Raw genomic sequence first — 21,128 nt, 5'->3', positions numbered from 1 at the left:
GAAAACTCTTGGCCAACAAATGGTCGAGGGATTATGGTGACTAATCAACTGACAAATTGTATAAGCGCTTTCCCCACATTCCTGTCCCACTACCGCACAATCAAGAAACAAGACATGCGGAGATGATTGCAGTCCAGCCGATACAATGCTGTAATATGGATGCGGTGGAAGCAACACCTACTGCATCAAAAAGATTAATAAAATATGGCAAGCATAATCAGCTACAATATTATAAGCACATTAGAACCATCATGTTATAGAGGATACATTATGCTTGTGACATGATTATGTTGTGACAACAGTTCTCCCCTCTTTACATTTCACATTTTCTTGTGGTGGACCACAAAAGGTTTCAAAACAGGGTTTCTTAATCTCAGACGTTGTATACATAAGATTAACATCCCTCTCCAAGAAATAGAAAAAAAAACAGCAAATAAGGACAGTGTCGAGACTGGAGGAGAAAAAGAAGGAGACAGGAGAGTAGTAGAAGTGAAAGGCATTCTTGCTTGATCAGTTTTCTAGTTGTTGTGCAATGAGTGCGGTGAATTTTCTGCTTTGATCATTTTTGGGGATACTGGTGTTTTTAACATGCTCCAGGAATCATGTGTTCCACCTGTTATCCATGTTTTACTTCCTTTTCTATTAGAGGATCTCATTTCACAAGAGCCATAACAGCTTAGTATGGTACCTTTGTTTTCTCCAATACCCAACTATGAGTCCCTTCAGTGTGTCAGCTGAGAATTACAAATGTTCTGCATCTTTTGGATCATTGTGTTAATAAATATCTTACAATTTATAGTTTATTTGAAAATATTCCTTAAATTTAACGATACAGTGATTTTTAAAACTTCCTCAAAATAATCCCAACAGGACTGGAAATATAGCCACTTTGGATTTAAATAGACAGAAATGGATTGAGCATCCTGAATAACCCAGGGAAAACACTCCAATATTGTATAAGTATTTGCTAGAATACACATGATTATGCAAATTAATGTGAATAATGCTAATTATGCTTATTGCCCAACATAGTTAGCCAGCAGCTTATAATGCAGGGAACTAAAGAGTTCTGTAGAGTTGTAACAGTTCAGTTTGTCTAAATTTGACTGCACATGTATAATAAAGACATGTTTAATGTATATATTACAATGCATAAGAGGCATACGATCATTAATAAGGTATATTATGAAGAATATTATAAAGGGTGTGGAATTGGATGCATAAGAAGGTCACTGTATGTTTTATTAATGTATAATTATTTAGGTATGCATGGAATGTATAAAACAAAATGAATGATATAGTTTTGATCAGGGTCACATGGAGGCTGTACTGGAGAGTGCAGAGCTCATTTACACACAAAGTTGAGGGTATACAAAGGAGCATTCGGGCAAAGGAACAAAGGGACTGGACCACCTGCGGTTCATCCTGTTCTGAGTATATGACCTGTCTACACAGGTGATTGATTGCTTGATACCAGGCAGAGGAAGGGTATCTATTTGCATTTGAACAGCTGCAGAGGTAGGGAGACTTTACATGTGGGGGTTTTCTAGAGGATGTTAGTAAACACACCATGTAAACGCTAGTAAACACAGGAGGGCAAAGTAAGGACTTCGGGTACCAGAAAAAAGGAATGTTATGGAACCATCTTCAAAACCTATGCCAAAATGAGACTCCGTCCTGTGTAACTTTTAGCCAATTACATGCCATAGATTTGAACCAATGAGGCGAATGGGCCCAATGTTCTGAAATGTTGAAACCAGATTGTAGATGCCTGTGCGGGAGTCTTTGAGCCGAAGCGAGACTGGAAAGTCTGTGGAGCGGAAGGTCAGACACCTTCAGCTGAGTAATGTATACCGTGTCACTATTTGAACTTTAATTAAACCGTTTATTATCACTCATTTGGGTGCATGAGCACCCAAAGATTTTTGAATTCTTAACAGGACTCATACTGTACATTTCTAACATACAACCAAGTGGACTCATTTTGCAAGATTTATGATTTATGAATGATTTTAACCCAATCCTGGATACAATGTAATGAACACAGGGTCCCCATTCTTCCCTTGGGATACAGTGGTGGTCTAGCTGGTATGACAGACAGGGATTGCACCACAAACCCTGTGAAAGTCATATTTAAAAGATTAGATTCTAGAAAAGAAGGTAGATTTAAAAGATGTGCAGTGACTATAACTTGCCATCTATAAAATGATCTCCAACAGGCTTGGAAATGATGACAGTCATCATATGTCACCAGCAGTGATTTATATGTACATTTGAAAGATACTGTAACTTACACTATTGGGAATGAGCAGTCTATTCAGAATACTATTGTCTGTAAAGTACCATTTGAACGTCAATATGATTGTGCACATAACTTACCCTTGAAATGTTATACATTTAAGGGAGCTCTGATAGACAACCTATTTTTCCAAGACAACACAAGTTTTCCAGGACAGAATCTCATTTTCCAAGTGTTTTCCATAACCGGAAAAAAATCTTTTTCAGATTTTCCAGGTCCTAAACGCAGATTAGCGGCCTAAAATGAAGCACAATAGACAGCTTTAAACTGATTCAGAAAATGGTACCTCATCTTTAGTCACCACCTTTGAGCCAATCTCCTGCTGCAGCCTCTTGACCCGCACCCATGTGGCCACCACCCGTTTCCTCGCTGCGATAGGGACGGCCTCCTCTGGAATATTACAGGTGGATATGCGAAGGGCGTAGTCACACAGCTAGGAGGAAGTGCAGAAAAAGAAAATGAGCTTGCATTCCACCAACCTGAAGCACGTGGTACGGCTGAGAAGCTCAATAAACAAAACACAACATTAACAGTGAGGATTCTGCATCATCCCAAATGACGTTTACAATGTAAATGTGGATCCTAGTCTCGATCAAATACCATACATTTTGCTATGTATCTTTAAGACTCGGCAGACCCTAGCCTTTTTCTCCAGCCCAAGGCCTTTTGCCAGCCTGTCAGCCGCAGACACGGCTGACATACACAAAAGCTTCCAGAAAGACTTTGTTCAAGACAGACATTGTATCTGACCCCACTGTGCTGTCGGCTATTTATAAAAAATGCATTGGGAAGGATCACATTTTTTTTTCCCTCCAAAGACGAAACAGACACGGTGGAATTTAGTTAATAATTCACTGATAAAGGGCCTTTCATCTGGAGTTAGAGCTGTTATTCATGGTGGATCATTTCAATAGAAAAGGGGGCAAGGAAAACAGGGCTTAATTGGCAACTGCATCACATGCGACTGTGTGCTGATGAGTGCATGGTTGGATACGTAATGTGTGTCAAACGATGAAAGGAGATAACAAATTGTATATCTTCCTGATGCTATGTCCACACTACAAGCAACAACAGTCTTGTGTCAGCAGCTTTCGTTAAAAACAGATTGCAGACTGTTGCTTTGTTGCATCGAACAAGGAGGCCTCAACTTTTCATCTGTAATGCTCGAACATCCATCATGTCATTTCAAATGCACAGAATACTGTTTTTGTTTTGTTTCCCAGGCAATATCTACCTTCTGTTTTGTGACTGTCCCAAAATCTTTTTTGATTTTTATCATGCTCCATTATTTTCTTTATCATCCCCATTATACAATGCGGCCCTTGAGTTACAGCCGCTGTAGTCTCATCTGTTTTTCTGAACCAATTACCTTTTTTCCATAATAATACAGGACCTAATTGCTGAATTACATAACATGGATTTACGAGAAGCTCACTAATCAGGCACATTTTTTGGTGGATGACACAAAGTGCGATAGGTCAACCAAGTGAGAGTAGAAGAGCATTTGACAAACTAGCTCTATTGAATTAGCTGAGGGCTATGCTTCCAGTCACAGGAAGATGTACATCACCATTTTGCATAAAAGACCCATACACATAACAAGGTCCACTTTTTCCCAAAAATATATGCTTTCATCTAATTAACTTCTCGAGCCATAACATTTTAGATATCTATTATTAACACTTTATTCTGGCAAAAAGGTTAGAAAAATGCGGGGGGAATCTTTGTCGGCGTGGGAACGGTAAAAAGTGGGATTTGTGTTATCACAAAAAGTGATTTCTTGAATTTATAACAATATGATAGATACAATATATTAGCTATACAACGCAACACAATCAGCCAATAGCTATCGGGTGATTAATCCGCTATCATCCAATCTATCGTTGTTATATTGACCAGTAAAAATCCAACATCGGCCCACCACTAGTTTAAAACTTTCAAAAGTGTTGACAGCGTGATACAAATCAGTACAAAAGATTACAATTTGAGTTTCTGAACACGTCTTGCAAAGATTATGCAAACTACATTCAGAGATTATACACACTCTCCTTTCTGCTATTTCGTGAGATTCTGATCCATTCTAAAGCTTTGAATGCAGGAATTTTTGTTTTCACAGTAGAAAGATCAGAAACTGAAAAAAAGAAAAAGAAAAGCAGCTCAAGCCACCACAATTAGCCTGGGAGGGTCAATTATGTGCGCTTTGACAAAATGCAACAAATCAACAAACCACAAAATGTTCTGTTTTACTTTACTTTGTGATGAGAAAGACTCATTAATTGTTGTCTACGATTTCATTAATATTCTTCTGCTACAGCGATTTTGGACAGAATGAGAGACCAATAACCACTATAGTTTTTCCAGATAGTTGACCTGAAAGTAGTTGTCTGTGTTGATATGCTTTTTAATCCTTGTGCAAATATGTTGATTTTATTAATTAATTTTTCAAATAAATGCACATTTAAAGAGTCTTAATCTATGTTAAGAATGGGCATTTATATGCCAATTTATAGGGATATGTGCAACATTATGTGCAAATGCTTCCGTCATGGGAACATATGTCATTATAAAAAAAAACATTCTTTAGCACACGTTGGCAACACAGGCATGTTTATTGGTTCGTTTAAAAGGATGTTTTATGAGATCAAAGACTGTTTTAATAATGTAACTAAAAATAGACACAAAAAAAGGTCAAGGTTTTTCACAAACACTTTTATAGTACCGACTACTAAATGTATTGATAAAAACATTTTGTCATGCACAGCCACAGTCTGATGCAGCTGCCCATTAGCTGCATCGCACTCCCATAGACTGACGTACCTCTAATGCTTTGCGGACATCCTGAAGGGCAACAGGGTCTAAGAAAACCCCTTGGACACTCGCAGCCTTCTCCGTCCCCCTCTCGGGTCTGTTTCGACTCTTGTCTCCTGGCGGTGCTTGCTTGATGCTGTCTGGTCCGCACAGAGGCTGAATCAATCCCCGGGCCACAGCATCACAAAGCAGCACAAACAGAGTACTGTTCCTGAGAAATAAAAACAAAGCATGCTCCAAACTGACATCATCTGGGAAAACAAGCACTGGAATTTGGGCTTGAAGGCCAAATAGCATTGTTTGTAGATTGTATTGTACCCCCTCCTGAAAGTAGAAAAAAAATGTAGCACAGATTTGGACATGTTGCCTTAGCTACATCATTACATGAGTATATCAATGAATCACAATGTTCACACTATTATGTTTATGCCCAAGGACAGCTTGGTCTGTTTTCATGAACATTTGCTTCTTCGTTCTACTGCCAGAAACAAGAGCCAAGATTCAACCGCCTGTATTTTTTGTATGCTCTGGCTCTTGAGTGAGCTCCAGAGCCAGAGAATAAATTAACAAACATTTTTTTTCACATCAACTCTGAGCGTGCCTAAAAGGATTTTCTGAGTGTACATATTTGAGTTATCAGCTGAAAATAGTTTTAAAATTTAAAGATTTGCAGAGTACTTAACTGAATGGTTGAGTAAATCTGAGGTTCACAACTTCCTTGAGGAAGCTCTTTTTTTTTATCATTGTGTAACATTGACGACCACTGACTGAGTTAAATATTTTATCGATATCTCTGATAACTAATAAACTGTATAATTAACCCAACAAGTGAACACAATAACTGCAAGAAAATTTTGAGGAATTTGATAATTTCCTGTTACTATTGCATCAGAAATTACTTTTCTGATATTTTTTAAACTAGAGTTTTAATACAATTCTCTTTTTAAAGAATCATACAGACTAAATGGGCTTTTTTGTTTTCTTTCTCCCAGACTCTTGGCCATCTTCATATTAGCTCTTTGGTTGTTTTATCCGCATACTTACCGAATACATACAACATTTAGGTTTTCACTGTTCCCTTGTCATGTGGGGATAACAAAATAAGTTTGTATCTTAAATATTAATCCAAGCATAAAACATTTTTTATTTAGTTTTCTTAACAGAAATAAATGAAAGGCAGGAATAAAAGCTAAGTGAATATACAATAAACGTCATGAAAATGCTAAATACTCACCTGCTACTACTTCACATTAAAACTATTCATACCGTCAATACAAATCATTGGATAGTGCCTTGATATGAAATCTAAGACACATTTACCTCGTTCAAAAATAAATACAAGTACAAATTAATTTGCACAAAAACAAACACCCCTGCAGTGTGTAAAAGCATTGAGAGGTATACACCCTGTGATTACACTTGATACTTAGTTAGAGACCCAGCCTACCCAGTGCACTCTGTCTTTTGGAGCATCGCCACAAGACATTGGAAGGTGGGAAGCAGGTGCTGGTACTCCCCAGCCGCCAACAAGTGGCCGTTGTAGTTCCAGAGATAAATAGCTGCATTGGCTACTACCCACGGCTCCTCGATCTCGGCGCCGAGTTCCGCTGCACGCAAGAAGTTGGAGGTGGCATAGGCTGACAGGGCCTGGACCCAGTCTCTGGGCGAGAGGGGGGAAATAGAGAGTAAGAAAGGGAGATTGGAAGTTGTGTTTACGCTATGAGTAAGTGATAGATAGATAGATAGAGAGATAGAGAGAGAGAGAGAGAGAGAGAGAGAGAGAGAGAGAGAGAGGACAGTCAAGTGGCCACTGTCTACATTTTGTTGTCTGTAGTGAACAACTAAACGTTATTCTTTTAATGCTTGATAAATAATTACAACACAGGATAGGATTTTTACATGAATAGTTCCATTTGCGGACAGGTTTGCGGACATGACGCACAGGGAAGAGAGGAACTCCACCTTGCCAATGTCAAATACGTTACATCAAATGAGGCGTTTAACACCAATTTGTTTGAGCACCTGGATAAAGCTCTCAGCCCACATTATGTTACAATGTGCTAGAAGTGAAGTGTAGCGGAGCAATGTTTCCACTGCTGAATGTGATATGTCAGGTCTTGTCAATTCAATAAAGAAAATAGGCTGTTACGACTGTGTGATCCTGGAGCTCTGTGGTGTATATTGTCTCCAATATACCTGCCTTTAGTCAAGGTAATCACATCATTGGTGATGTTTGCAGTCTTGCACCTAAAAGCTGCTGTGCCGTTTTGGTTCAAAAGAATCAAAACCTATTTTAGTTAATGGTTTTGTAATTTATGAGAGTGCGTCATACACAAAAATCAGGTTTAATAAATTTTGGGACCTGGGAATTTATTCTTAAAAAAAAATGGAGGTCACGGTTGTCAAAACAAGATAGGATTACAATCAGAATGTGGAGGAAACATGCTCACTGAAATCTTATATTGCTTTTATAGCTATCACTAGTCACAAATACAGCATAATATTTTTAATGTTTTATATGGTCACGTAATAATAATAATTAAAATCTGTCATATACAAATTATGAAACATACAAGGTGTATAGACAAAAGACATATAATACAGACAAAATATTATTTTTATGATGCTAGCATGTGCGTGTGTGTGTGTGCACATTGTGTTTTCACCTGTAAACAATCCAGTGTGGATCCTCTTCAGATGCACACAACCAACTCTCTACTGCAGGGACAACTGGGCCATTGAGCTGAACCCCCTCCATTAGCAGCTTCTGGACTGTGGCCTTGACAGGACACAATACTTTCATTTCTCAACCACAATAGTCAATATGAAAGATGACTTCCTGTTTTGACAAGCTCATAATAAAACGAGAAAAGAAGACCTCCCACTATGGGAAAGACAGTTTCACCAGAGCCGCTGAAGCTCAGCTGTAGCAGATCAAAGAAAAAGAAAGAAACGACTGGTGAGCATTTTACTCCAACGGTGGACAACTCGGGTAAGACAAAAGGAATCCGTCTTCATTATCAGACTGAGATGTAGGTATCTTTTAAATTAATGAATTATGACCTCAATTCTCAAAAAACAATACCTGTGTACCACGGAACAAAGAGGGCGCTACATAAGAGGAGCAAGTCAAGACGCTACAGTGCAAGTCAGTTTTGACAAGGTCATGTAGTTGCTGTGGATAGTTGTCTCCATTTTCTTCAAAGTGCTGTCAAGTTAACATCTCCATGGACTTGATAAAGACTTGGAGCTGCAGGCTTGATGGTAAGCAGGATTACACAATGAGACAGGCTTAGAAGACAAGCACAACAATCTCTGACTGCAACAAATCAACACCCACCTCGCGGGCTTGTTAAAAATCCCATAAAGCATGTTCACTACTGCAAGCAGTCTCACATTACAAAACATTTTTAAAAAATTGTGCCCCAGGAAGATTCATCAATAATTCTATGGTTCGTCTTCAGTCACCATTGGTTATAATCCTTAAAATTAGCCAATTTTCCGAATGTCAACGATATATATTTAAAGCAATGGCCATTCAGTGGAGGTACAAGTTATCTTTCTGTACAGTAGTTTGTATTGTTAGTGGCATTATAAAGCTGGATTCAAATTGCTGTCACAGGAAATAATACAGTACAACAACAAGTGAAAAGCTCAGGCTAAAGTCATGTAGTGTGAATTAGGCATAATACAGATAGAAAAATCCTGTTGCTTCACATTAAAAAAGATACAGGGCGCAGCATTTAGGGCGGTCTATTATATATATAGGGTGGTCTAAAATGCTGGCTCTAGATCGGGCCATGTTGTGTTTTTTCCCCTCTACCGTTGTAGTTCTGCTACCTGCTTGGTTTCAGTTTCAGTTTTAGTTGCATTAGAAATTTAGGTGTTATTCTGAAGAAGCTACAGGAAAAGCAATACTCTCAGGCCACGATCAATTATAATTATACATAAAATTACAAGAATCCGCAGCCATGATTGTACAACATGAGCAATGTGTTGTTTGTAGATTACTAGTGCAAGAAGATTTGAAAAGTGGGTTTGGGTTTGCAATTACACACCTCAGCACTGATGAAGTGGATTTCGGCTAAAAGGCGCAGCAAGTCCTTTACATAGGTTTGGCCTCGACTGCAACCGCCAAGACCTTCTGCACTGCTTCCTTCCTCCAAGGACATACATTCTGAATCAAACCAACCAAAACGGTGACATGAACTATCTCATTAAAAAGAAATAATCTCCCTCTTGTATGTACTGTATACATAATACAACTACTACTAGTACTACTTCCTGTCCATCTCTCTGATATTAGAGGAATATTTCGGTCTATTTTTCCCCATCAGTCATCATCTTACCGTCTTTCTCGGGGATCTTCCATCTCCCATCGTCGTAAAGCAAACAGAATCGACAAGCAGCTTGACACACATCCCAAACTTCCTGTTTCCTGGCTGTCTTTGCCAGTGTTGCCCACAGCTTCACTCTGCAGCAGCAAAGGAATAAAGAACGCTTTTGAGATGATACCATCTTAGATGGTGGAGGTTAGAGAAAGGGCAAAGCAGCCCATTGTATAAGATCTAAGGTTTGGTGTTTGTAAGGGGTCATGAATAATACACTTTTCCTTTGGGGAAACTTCAAGTCAAGCTTCTTGCCCTCTCCTGCTCATTAAGCCTGCAATGTCTCATGTGCACACTTTTGGACTGTAATGATATTGGTAGGCAGGCAGCTTTAACTATGCGCTATGAATAGAACGTAAGGTTGATTCCTACGGTCACACAACAACTTTAACTGTAAAGAGGAGCAAAAGAGAAAAAAATCATTAGTATATAATGTTCAGCAACAGCATGGAATAATACATCCAAAGACTGCTTAATTTTCCAACACGGTTTCTGGGAAGCTGGACAGCTAAAAAAATTGCTATGAGAACTTTACACTGGCCAGATGAAGTCGGGCTTTCAAGTGTATTAAAAACACAAACATGTATCAGAATTAATACATGTAAATGTACAAACACACCGTTCTGTGTTGTCTGTGTCATCTCCTAGTCTGGCCAGGTGTCCTTCCAGCTTCCGCACAGATGTAGAGTGATGATGCGCCTTCGCAGAGAGCCGAGCAGCTGGTCCAGATCCAAGACTGCCTACGGGAACTAGACAATTGTTGGAAGATTGAATGCATTAGTTGATTTGTATTAATGCTACTGGAAAAGCTACTGCTTTTTCTATAAATAATGAATACAATTTTCCGGAAAGTATGCATAAAAAAAACTTGAGTCAGTATGTTAACCAACTCCTGAGGCCTAAAGGATTCATAAAACATGAAATAAATGGAGAAACTAATGTACGTGGTGAGAATGTTATCCTTTCGAGGAAAATACAAAATTTGCCTAATTTTTAAGAAAGGAACTCAGGGGCCGCAAGAGTAAATGGCCCATTTCCAACATCGCCAACCCTTTCAAACAGAAACATTGCAGACTGCAATGTAATCACATCGACAAGTAAGACCCAAAACACAAAAACTAAAAACTAAACAACAGAGCATGATCCCGATTTCTTTTTGCACCCGCCTGCAGCAACAGGGTTATTCCAGCATTTGTTTTATGACCTGAACTACAAAAAGAGGTCTGTGACTGGAGTGTTTTCAAAGAAGCAGAATGCTCAGCAAAGGAATCAAATATACTACACTCTATACACACACACACACACACACACACACACACACACACACACCCCTCGTTGATGACCATCTGAGGTGCAACGCAACTTTGTTGTAACAATAAATTAATAATTAATTAATTAAACCCCCTCATCTGAAGGGATACTCAGCGTGCTGGCTTTGAAGCACTGAACACAACGGTTAAGTGTCGTCATCCAGGGGATGCTTGAGGTTTAAAGATAAAATCCGAGAGGTGCCTCTACGGACCAAAGAGACTCTTTGTCTAGTTGTCAAAAGGGTGAGGGGAGTTCTTTCCTGCGTTATTAGAGTGCTAAATGTTCATTTGATGCTGTGGGCCAATAAGACGCCTGGAATAGGTGCGAGATCAAAAGCGCTTTCTGAGTTTAGGCGCCTCTGCTGCATGATCTGGAGCACAGTCGATGCAGCTTTGCAGCGAGCAATGGCCGGAAAACATATACTGATTCTCTAAGCAGTTTTTAGCAAAAATCAGCAAGTTCAACGCTGTTACTGTTCGGTCGGTCAATTCGCATTCACATTCCGCGAGCTATCAGCGGCTGCTTTACTGAGCCAGCAGCCCATTACGCAATCAGAGCAGAGGACTGGCCTTAGGCTGCATTCTGGGAGCTCCGTCGGCTCAGAACAGAGGGATTTGTCTGAGATAGCCGAGCTCAAATAATAAATCATATGCACGTACTCATTAATGGACTGAATAGCAGATTCCAAAACATGTACTAATGCCACAGTTCAACCTAACATCACTGTTTTATTATTCAATAGATTACAATATGGCCTGATCTGTACGCCTATCATTGTTATTAATGCAGCAGAAAATAAAAAAATACAAATATATCCAGTACACACACACAACAATGAGTGCAGAGATCGCTGAGAAAGAGAGACAGATGGAGAGCTCATCAGGACCGAGCAGCTGGTTCAGCAAAAAATGTTCAATGCAAATGTCTTATCAAGTTACAAGCTTGATAGTGTTTTACAATTGACTCGAATGTGTACGGTCAAGTATATAAAAGCACAGAACCAACAGTGTTGCCCCAAGGTCTCTTAATCCCATAAAATACATCAGATACGTCTCATTGGACTTTAATGTAAACACTTAAAAGTGCACTACCCCAGATGAGAGGTTGGGAAAATACTCAATCAAAGTTTGATGACGTGTGTGATTCCTGGTGCAAAAACAAGGGGCCAAAGGTGTATTTAGTGTGAATGTGTGCTTCAAACTATCCCAACAAATAAAGATTTTCTGCCAAACAGGACATGTGTTGAGAAAACGTTATTGTGTCTTTATATGAAAACTGAAAGCAAGACGAGAAGTGCGTACTTTTGGAGGCGTTGTCGGCATCCAGCACCATCTGGAAGTCGTCAGGGGCTAAAAGCAGACCCACGGCGACCAGGACGGGACGATTGTCTGTCCTGTCTTGGGTCGGCATGTCCCTGGCCTGAGAAAGGGACGTAAGACTTAACTTGTAGCCATTACTGGCAGTCTTCTAAGGACCATGCATTCAAACACACTGAATAATTGTTCATATGGCATACAAATTACACTTAAACATATCTCATTAAACCTGCACACAGCATTCAAGTTAAATGTTATTTGATGTTGACAACCAAAAACCGTGCAACGACTAAGTTCCCCTTAACTGCATTTATTTGTGATTTCTATTTATAAACTGAGTATGTTTTTGTATAAAAGTCTCCCCTTGGTAATTTTTGAAGAACATTTTCATTTTGTAATGTTAAGACTGTCTGACACAGATCGGCCGCGAACCTGCTGCATAAGCATAACGGCTTTATCCTCGGCCCGGGGGGGCGTTTGGTAGAGGATGCCTCTGAGCTGCAGGCGTTGGAGAGCTGACGACAGGCGTTCTTGTTGCGTCCCGTCATCCAGCAGCATGGCTTTCTGAAGGTGAGTCAAAGAAGCCTCAAGGTGCCCGTCCTCCTCTTCAATCACTGCCAGCTCCCAGTGGACTTGACAGCGAGTCTCGAGCCACACACTGTGAAAATAGAAAATACTTCCGGCATCAAAGAGTATATTATAAACGCCAACAAATCTGCAGGTCCGATATCATCGTTTTAAAACTGGGGTGATGGGCTACTAATGACATAACGTACTGAAAAATGAAAAATACCGAAATGTTGGCTCTCTGCAAATGTGGCAAAATACTACAGTGAAAAAATATGTCAATGTCCATGTGTGTGTGTGTGTGTGTGTGTAGATATATATATATATATATATATATATATATATATATATATATATATATATATATATAGACATTTATATATTTATTTATATATATATATATATATATATATACATAAACACACATATATATATATATATATATATGCATTTAAAAATAATACTAAAAAATTTAAAAAATAAATAATAAATTAAAAATAATAATTAAAAAAAATCTGATTCTGCACTCCCCTCAAAAAACAAAAACTAGATATTATCCAAACTATACGTTACTGCATCGTAACACAGGTAGAGCTAGACTATCACCATAACATGCATCATACTGTTTTTAAAGGTAGTGATCCCCTTTGACAACATGTTGAATTAGCCCACAACCTGCTTGTCTTTTTATTTTAGGGGGTTAATTAAGCTACTGGACAAAGTCAAATATATGTAAACATACACACACATGACTGTATAGCATATGATGGATATGAGAAAAGTGGAGACCTCTGAATATCCTCCAGTACTTGAGCCATCCTGAGAAGAGGTGTCCTGATGCGTTTCCTGAGGTTGTGCTGCAGGAGCGGCAGACAGAATCTCCACTGCGTAGCGCACACTGCCTGCGCAGCCTGAGGGTCCTCCTCCATCACTGAGGTAAGCAGCCACTGATGGAGCTGGCCTATCTCTTTCAGCCGGGCCTGTGGGATAACAACTACAGTTGGAGAGTGTATCTCCTGTAGGAGCGAGAGCACAACACGTCTAACATTTGGCAAGCACACTTGAATTGAATTGAATATGTGGTGCCAATTTTGTAAATGTGACACTCTTTACGCCAAAATAAGAAATTGTACAAAATGAGATTACAGAGTCCTCCTTCCCTCGAGATTTAAAAAATTCTAGTCAGGGAGGGAAAAACTGATAATTAAACTTCTCAGCTGAAACTCTTAACGCTGCTGGATGGGTTAGCAGTTCTTTAAACACAGAAGGGGACTATCTGGATTCACTGCCTTTGGTAAAAGAACGGGATTACAGAAAATATTGCTGAAAAGTTAATCAAGACTCCGCCAATGGGTCCACTGTCTGCATCGCATGCGGCGGGAACACGTCAGCTGATAACTCAGACATATGATGGAGCACCTCCACACTGGCTGTAGAGTAGTCCTTCATCTTCCCCTGTCTCTTCTGGAGGTTGATTTCACAGTTGACACATTCCATTATTAGGCGCTGTCCGACAGTCTAAAAAGACAAACACACGTACATATGATTTTCTGTTCGGCAGTGGCCAGGAGAGACGGCGACACATCTACGGGCAAAGTCGTGAACTAAGAAGAGTTCAAGCATGTAGCTAGGCTAATGCCTGTGAATTCAGGGGAACACCGGACACTCACAGCCTTTTCCGCCAACCTCAGCTCTTTCAAACAGTTGACAGCTACATCGTGACTCTTCGCTCTCAAGGCCAGCAGAGCCAACTCCAGGAGGAAGGGAACTCTGCAAATCCCAGATAAAACATAATTTATACAACTCCAAACACTTCAGTACAGTAATCCTGGCCGTGCGCTGCCCCTGAGTTATCCATATGTGGTTGTATGGGAGCGGGAGGTTTGGCACAATGACAGGGAGCAACGGAGGTAAGCTCGTTGGGAAGGACATTTGTTTGGGTCACTTTGGGTCACAGACCTGTCAGCTGGTTGGATGGGTGTCAGGCTCTGAAGAAGACTGGAGTTCACAGGCGTAGCAGATGCTTTGGTGCAATCCATCAGGAGACGGAAAACCTGCTCAAGATCCTCTTTTAGTCCAACCTCATTTATTTCTTCCAACTTGCTGTTTGTACAACATGGGGAAAAAAACCTGTCTGTTAATATATAATGCATACGCTTATGCATTCAAGAGTATGCATGCATCTGTATTTCCATTCTCCCCCCAAATATACTCACACTACACAGTACATAAACCTCCAGCAAAATAGCCTATATGGTGCTGACGATGGCTGCGTCAGACAGACTCATGCGGCCGACGTTTATAGATGAGCCTAAGAGCCATAAGGAGCTCTGACATCTTGAGTACATGCCTCAAGAAAAGGGGCGGAGGGGGGAGGGGGCTGGGACTTGGTTTGTACGATGACACACCAAAACCATGGTATATACCATCACTGTGCGCAGGCAGCCAAACCCTGCACATCATGGGAACACCCTTGAAATCCCACAGTTTAAGAACAAATGGCAAATATAAACTACCAAATATAATTACTGCCTCCCGATTTTATGCCACTGCTAAACAGTTGCAGTTCGTCCAAAATGAAATCACTTCATTGATTTATCCTCTTTTTACATTTGTGTGAAATTGTCATCATGAGCAGATGCATTCTTGCGTTACGGCCAGAGTATTATTTTCTGAGCCAAAATTGGAACAAAGTCACACAAGGCGAGATATCACGTCCACAAGAATGGGATGGATACAAACCTGAAAACATAATACACTTTGGAGCCTACAAATACAGAGTGGTGAAACTCTGACTGTTGGTATTCCTATTAATAAGGTCATCCCTAATAAAAGGTTTTGACCTAACTTGCCTGTGGTATTAGCTGGTAGCATTCCATAAACGCAAGCATCCAATCAATCAATTAAGCATATTCTTTCAAACATAGCTTTGCCTTCACAATTTAGGCAGATCAAAGGCAGCTTCGTCTGACTGTACAGAATCTGTATCTTAACAGCAGATAAGGATGGGCTTTGCTTTCACCACAAGAGTCAAAATAAAAAACTCCACCACGAAAAAAAAATGTCCCTACTTTTTACATTCCTGTATTCTGTAAATGACTGCTAAGGTAGCGTACTGCTGGCTCAATTCAATGAGGACATCACTCTCTGTCAGCTTGTGTTGGACCTACGGAAAGAAGAGCAAAGGTAGGAGTTAATTTTTATTGATCATCAACCCAAATGCTTCACTAAAAATGTCTACTGAATTTCAAATTAAATGCAGTTAACTACATGAGAAGTGGGTATGTTTCCAAAATGTACTGATAATTAAAAATGCCAATAAATACTGTTTACCAGTAATGTAAAGAGTCTTGGATAAAGATGTGGGATATGTGACTTTATGAATTCTTCTGTAACTTTGGCAAAACTTTCAGCCTTTTCCATTTCACTGGAGTCCACAAGACATTTGATGAGATGCCTGAAGAGAAACAGAGAGAGAATGACATTGATACAATTTCAGTGTGAAAGAACAGTATTTTGTGATGGTCCACAGCACAAAGTTTCCAGTTTTGTATTTCACATACACAAAGCCACAGAGAATCCCACGTAATCAAGTAAAATAGCCATAGGAGAGGTGATTAAACATCTTACATAAAGATGGATTTTCCACTTATTCAGGAGAATAAGGTAAAAAAAAATAATAAAGAAAATAAGTTTGGAAACCAGAGAGCTACTATAACAAAGTAACTGCTGGTTAATGAGCTCAGTGTGTCACCCCCATGAATCCAGTATGAGACCGGACAGAATCATGAGTGGACTTATTCTAAGACTAAGAGGGCATCGAGGGGTCACTTGCATCATGAGCTCAGCCCTCCAGCTGTGGTCCCGGTCTGCCATCTCCTCCAGACTTTGGACCACCTGCCTAAGGGAGGGGACGAGGTGGCGGCACAACCCTGGCAGCAGGAGAGGACGCACTGTCTGGAAGTACAGCACCGAGGCATTGAACGCCATGAAGTAGTATCTGTGAGAAAACAAACCAGATGGAAAATAATTTAACAGAGGAAACTGAATTATTCACATGATCCACAGGCAAGCCATTTCATCTCTCGGCACAACTCAATTCAGACCAAGTGTCAAGTCTGTATGGAGAGGTTCTGTGAATTGCAAATGTGTGTGGATTAACCATCGTCCAATGGGCCTCGGGAGAGCCTCCCGTATGAGCATTTCTATGTAAAATTAGGGAAATTTATGAATTCAAGGCGCTGTTTTAGAGGAAATTGTGTGAATAGACCGTTTGAGTACTGCTAATTTATACACCAGAGAGTGCGCTGTGCATTAGTCTGGGCTGGGTGTATTAGATGTGTATTCCCTTTGGTGTTAATTTATATTGCTCATTCAGCGCTTTTATTGACAGGTTACGAGTTCATTAGTAAAAGACATTCAGTGCACTTGTTAGCAAAGGCTGAGCCGCTATCTCCCGATGCATCTTTCTTAAAATGTCACAATGTCTATCATCACACACCTATATTCATCATCCTTTTCTCGCCATGCTCACAGAATAACAAGTGAACCTGCTGAATATAATGCACTTGTGGGGTGAAGCATGATAAATCATGTCATATTTCAACTGTATTCTTTGCAAATCAATCCTTGATGTCTCAAAATATATGTTGCGTAACAGACTGAACCCTCAAAAGCTATCGCAGCTGAAAAAAAACCTAAAACATTCCTTGTTCTGAATATTTCACATTCGTTGTGTGTCTTTACACATGCATCTCTGCACCGTGATGGCAAATGTCAAGCAATATCAGAGATGATAAGCTGTGCATGACATAAACTGGTCAACTTTCTTGTCACTGTAAGAACAAAGCCAAACACACTTCTGAGGCTACATACCTTGGTTCATGCTTTGAAATTTCAATTGCTTTAAGAAAACACAGCACAGCCTCTTCAAAGTCTCCCTAAAATAGAAAATAATGCAAAATAATTTGTGACGTCATACAAACATACAAAGATCAGAAAAATAAATTATTCAGTAGAGGCTACAGTTTGATAAAATATGAAGAACTTAAGTGCACTTAAGTGTGAAAAGACAAAAGGGCAACGTGCCTTGAAGAATCACATTGTGAAGAAAAAAAAGTTGTTTCTAAAAGCAAGGACATCTTCTCCTTTTTGTCTGCAAAATAGTGCAGTATCTCCAAAATAACTGTGTGAAGCCCTTTGGCAAAGAAACACATATACACATGACCCTCCCTTGAGGACATGTGTCCAATTGACTGTCCTCACCAGGCTCCCAGTGGCCGGCGGAGACTTCAGTTGGCCCAGACAGAGGTAGGCTCGACACAAAAATTGATTAGCCGGCGGATTCCCTTCAAAGTACATCTTTAGACACGCTTTGCTTATCTCCAAAGAACCCAGCTGAAAACATAGAGGGTGGGGAAGGGGGAGGGGAGGGGAACACAAAGGCCAAACAACATAAATATTTAGACCTCATCCACTGTCACATTGTGTCACCAGCATTTTTCTAAATTGGATGCAAAGGACTTGATGTTTGTGTGACACACATAATTTTGACATTTGACAAAAAATTATCCGAATTGCAGGTGTTTGCCCTTGACAGCGTCAGCACTGTCTCCTGCTACTTGTTAAACTCACACGGGCTAGTTTTCATTCAAGGGATTAGCACTGCCAGGGGAGATAATTCATAACAGAAATGTTGTATGCTGTAAACTTTTATTTGTGTTATTATTTTTTGTTACATTTTAGAAAAATGTCTTAATGCAACAGGAATAGTCATAGTTTTCCAAAAACGGAGGACTATTGAGATGTAGTCTTACTGAGGATTGTGACTAATTCAGTATTCAAATAGGCCTGAGACTTCAAGGCAAACACTGAGAAAACTTGCTGTATGATATAAAGAAGAGAGAACAAATCACATTATGGAATATCACTGTGTTCCATTATTCAAATATGCTTCCCCTGCCCTGGGACACTTGAGTCCACATTAGTGAATATTCATTAATATCCTTTCCTCCTGGGAGAATCGTTAGATTTAGCTAACTAAAGTTACTGTATGAAAACTGTGACAAAATAGAATTTGTGATATGGCTCTTCCGGCGAGGGAGGTTAGGTTTCCTGCAGAGGTTTTTTTTTATTCAAATGATTTTCTATGTCAATAACTTCAGATGCTGTCAACAACAAAGCATTTGTGTTCATTAACTAAACATTCTAAAAGGATCAAGTTTCTGCTTTATTCACTGAAACCAAATAAATCCTCTCCATGAGCCAATAAATGTCAGTGCACAGATAATGACACTGACACGTCATCACAGCAGCAGGCATTGACTAATATAAATGATAATACATATTTCATTCTCTAAGGCTGCTTGAAGCAATGTGTCTTATGCGAACATCTTAGCGGTCTCTGAACTCCTCACAACACAACAACTCTCCTCAGAGCATCTGGAAGAAGAGGTTGCAGGCACGTTCAGAGCATGTGTTCTCTCACATGCCTTCTTTCAAACACAAGGATTTCCGCATCAGATGGCTTGGTAGCATCAGGCCTATGTGAACACATGGATTGACTGTCTTCAATGTATAAGATAGATCTGCATATGATTCTATATGATCCTTGTGACAGAATATAAAAGATATCAGTTGTATTGTGTGATGTGTAACCTAGTTAAGCTTAATTACTTCAGTGGAATTTGGGGAAAATAAATAAAGCTCAGGTGTCTCTGGCATCACATTAGCACTTTTGGCATGGATAGTTAGATCCTAAACTTGATTACAAATGATGATTCAAATCAATAATTACAATAATTATCTAATTCGTCTGCCTAATTTTATTTTAACAGAGCAGACAAAATGAGCCCTGTGACTATATAATAGTAATACATAATATGAAACGTCACAGTTCTGAGGGACATTGTTTCCAAAGAACTGAGAAAATACACACTTAGCTGCAGCCTTCTTTGTTATATTCTATCCAGGGGCTGCAACCTCGTAACCTCACGTTAAGTGGATGTATCAAATCCTTTCTTTGACAGTGACACACTCGAACGAACCCCCAGATCCCCCCCCCCCCCCCCTCCTCTGTCTCACCTGCAAAGCTGCCTCCGCGCAAACCACGTACAACTCCGGGGCGATACATGGACTTCGTCCGCCGGTTCGAGCCACTGCCGCGCTTTCAATTAAATCGTACGCTGACCGAAGAGCTTCAGAGTCTAAACGTAAAGTAGCGTTACGTGACGTCAACCACAGCACAGGCACACTTGTTGAAACTCGTTGAAGCTGAATGTCGATACAATACAGACCTTGTCGCTCCTTTGCCTTGGAAAGATAATGACGGATATCCAGGTCCATGTCGGAAGAACGTCACTTATCGGTAGCTCATATATGTTTAGCTACACCAATAATGAGACGTTCCCTGTGTTTGTTAGAGAATGTTAGCTAGCCAGCGTCGTAACACTAATTACGACTGCTGTCGTTCGCGCTAAACTGTAACGTTACAGGTGTGTGACACTTATACAGGTCAAACCAGTTCGAACATTAGAAAAGCAACACGTTAATGTAAATGTCAATGTACAAATAACACTTGTTGGTGTCTTTGATAAACAACTAACCTGGTGTCGACGGAAACGCTTGATAGAGCCACCATTCGTGTTTTAGTTAGGAAACGTTTCTAGGCAACCCAAGACCGGGAGGAAACTAAACTACGGAAAACGAACGGGACCAAAAGGGTTGGCCCATGTTGAATAGACTTGACTACCAACTTGAGTTCAAGCACATCACAGTAGTCCCTCAAATGAAATGAAATATAATTTTTTTTGTACATTTCTCTCTCTCTCTCTCTCTCTCTCTCTCTCTCTCTCTCTCTCTCTCTCTCTCTCTCTCTCTCTCTCTCTCTCTCTCTCTCTCTCTCTCTCTCTCTCTCTCTCTCTTACTCACTCTGACACACAAAGCACATCTTTATGCTCCTGGTCCCACATTCCAACGCTTCTTAACTTCAAAGTGCATCATCAGAGATCAGGCCACTGAGTGCAAATATAATTTACTTGGTCAAACCAAATACTGACAGGGGAGAGAGTATTGAGGCAAGACAAACTACAGTGGCCATCCCTCTAATGGACTTGTGGTTCCGAGATCAAGGTTTATTTGACAGAAACATGTATTACCTGCCAGAATTTCAAAGCGACATAGATCACTTCTTGGTTGCCCATAAGCAAATTTATAGTGGGATCCAGCAAAAATATACACACAGAAAATATTCACCCTTTGAGATTTCTTTAAATGTGAAATATATTATTATCTACTTTTGTCACTTGACCTACTTAATGGTTTGAGTCGGTTCTCTTATTTGTTGTTTAACATTTCACAACTGTCAAAGCAGCACCTTCTGTTGATACACAGACGATGTACTGTTGAAAATCACAGTGGAACTCGACCCTCTAAAAATGA

At 39.9% G+C, this 21,128-nt stretch overlaps 1 protein-coding gene across 6 annotated transcripts in view; it reads right to left on the bottom strand.

Moving 5' to 3' along the window:
• The window catches only part of LOC137779631 (cilia- and flagella-associated protein 46), a 54,992-nt gene extending 34,626 nt beyond the window's left edge, over positions 1 to 20,366 (bottom strand). For all 6 annotated transcript variants that reach the window (XM_068567698.1, XM_068567701.1, XM_068567700.1 and 3 more), the window contains exons 1-21: positions 20,294 to 20,366; positions 19,985 to 20,097; positions 19,773 to 19,894; positions 17,955 to 18,086; positions 17,565 to 17,629; positions 16,525 to 16,689; positions 16,023 to 16,146; positions 15,761 to 15,855; positions 14,649 to 14,792; positions 14,360 to 14,459; positions 14,109 to 14,207; positions 13,479 to 13,669; positions 12,555 to 12,780; positions 12,108 to 12,225; positions 10,115 to 10,244; positions 9,457 to 9,581; positions 9,166 to 9,284; positions 7,774 to 7,886; positions 6,555 to 6,767; positions 5,117 to 5,318; positions 2,586 to 2,732 (exon numbers count right to left, since the gene is read on the bottom strand). In XM_068567698.1, coding sequence (XP_068423799.1) covers positions 2,586 to 2,732; positions 5,117 to 5,318; positions 6,555 to 6,767; positions 7,774 to 7,886; positions 9,166 to 9,284; positions 9,457 to 9,581; positions 10,115 to 10,244; positions 12,108 to 12,225; positions 12,555 to 12,780; positions 13,479 to 13,669; positions 14,109 to 14,207; positions 14,360 to 14,459; positions 14,649 to 14,792; positions 15,761 to 15,855; positions 16,023 to 16,146; positions 16,525 to 16,689; positions 17,565 to 17,629; positions 17,955 to 18,086; positions 19,773 to 19,894; positions 19,985 to 20,033 — 2,679 coding nt within the window. In that variant the 5' untranslated portion in view covers positions 20,034 to 20,097; positions 20,294 to 20,366. The remainder of the gene's footprint in view (positions 1 to 2,585; positions 2,733 to 5,116; positions 5,319 to 6,554; positions 6,768 to 7,773; positions 7,887 to 9,165; positions 9,285 to 9,456; positions 9,582 to 10,114; positions 10,245 to 12,107; positions 12,226 to 12,554; positions 12,781 to 13,478; positions 13,670 to 14,108; positions 14,208 to 14,359; positions 14,460 to 14,648; positions 14,793 to 15,760; positions 15,856 to 16,022; positions 16,147 to 16,524; positions 16,690 to 17,564; positions 17,630 to 17,954; positions 18,087 to 19,772; positions 19,895 to 19,984; positions 20,098 to 20,293) is intronic.
• Between the last annotated feature and the right edge of the window lie 762 nt (positions 20,367 to 21,128).

This window comes from Clinocottus analis, unplaced genomic scaffold (assembly GCF_023055335.1).
Source record: "Clinocottus analis isolate CAN_PGR_092001 unplaced genomic scaffold, fCliAna1.0.p SCAF_8, whole genome shotgun sequence".
In the NCBI taxonomy this organism is placed as follows: Eukaryota; Metazoa; Chordata; class Actinopteri; order Perciformes; family Cottidae; genus Clinocottus; species Clinocottus analis.
This window is presented reverse-complemented; position numbering and strand designations above follow the sequence as displayed.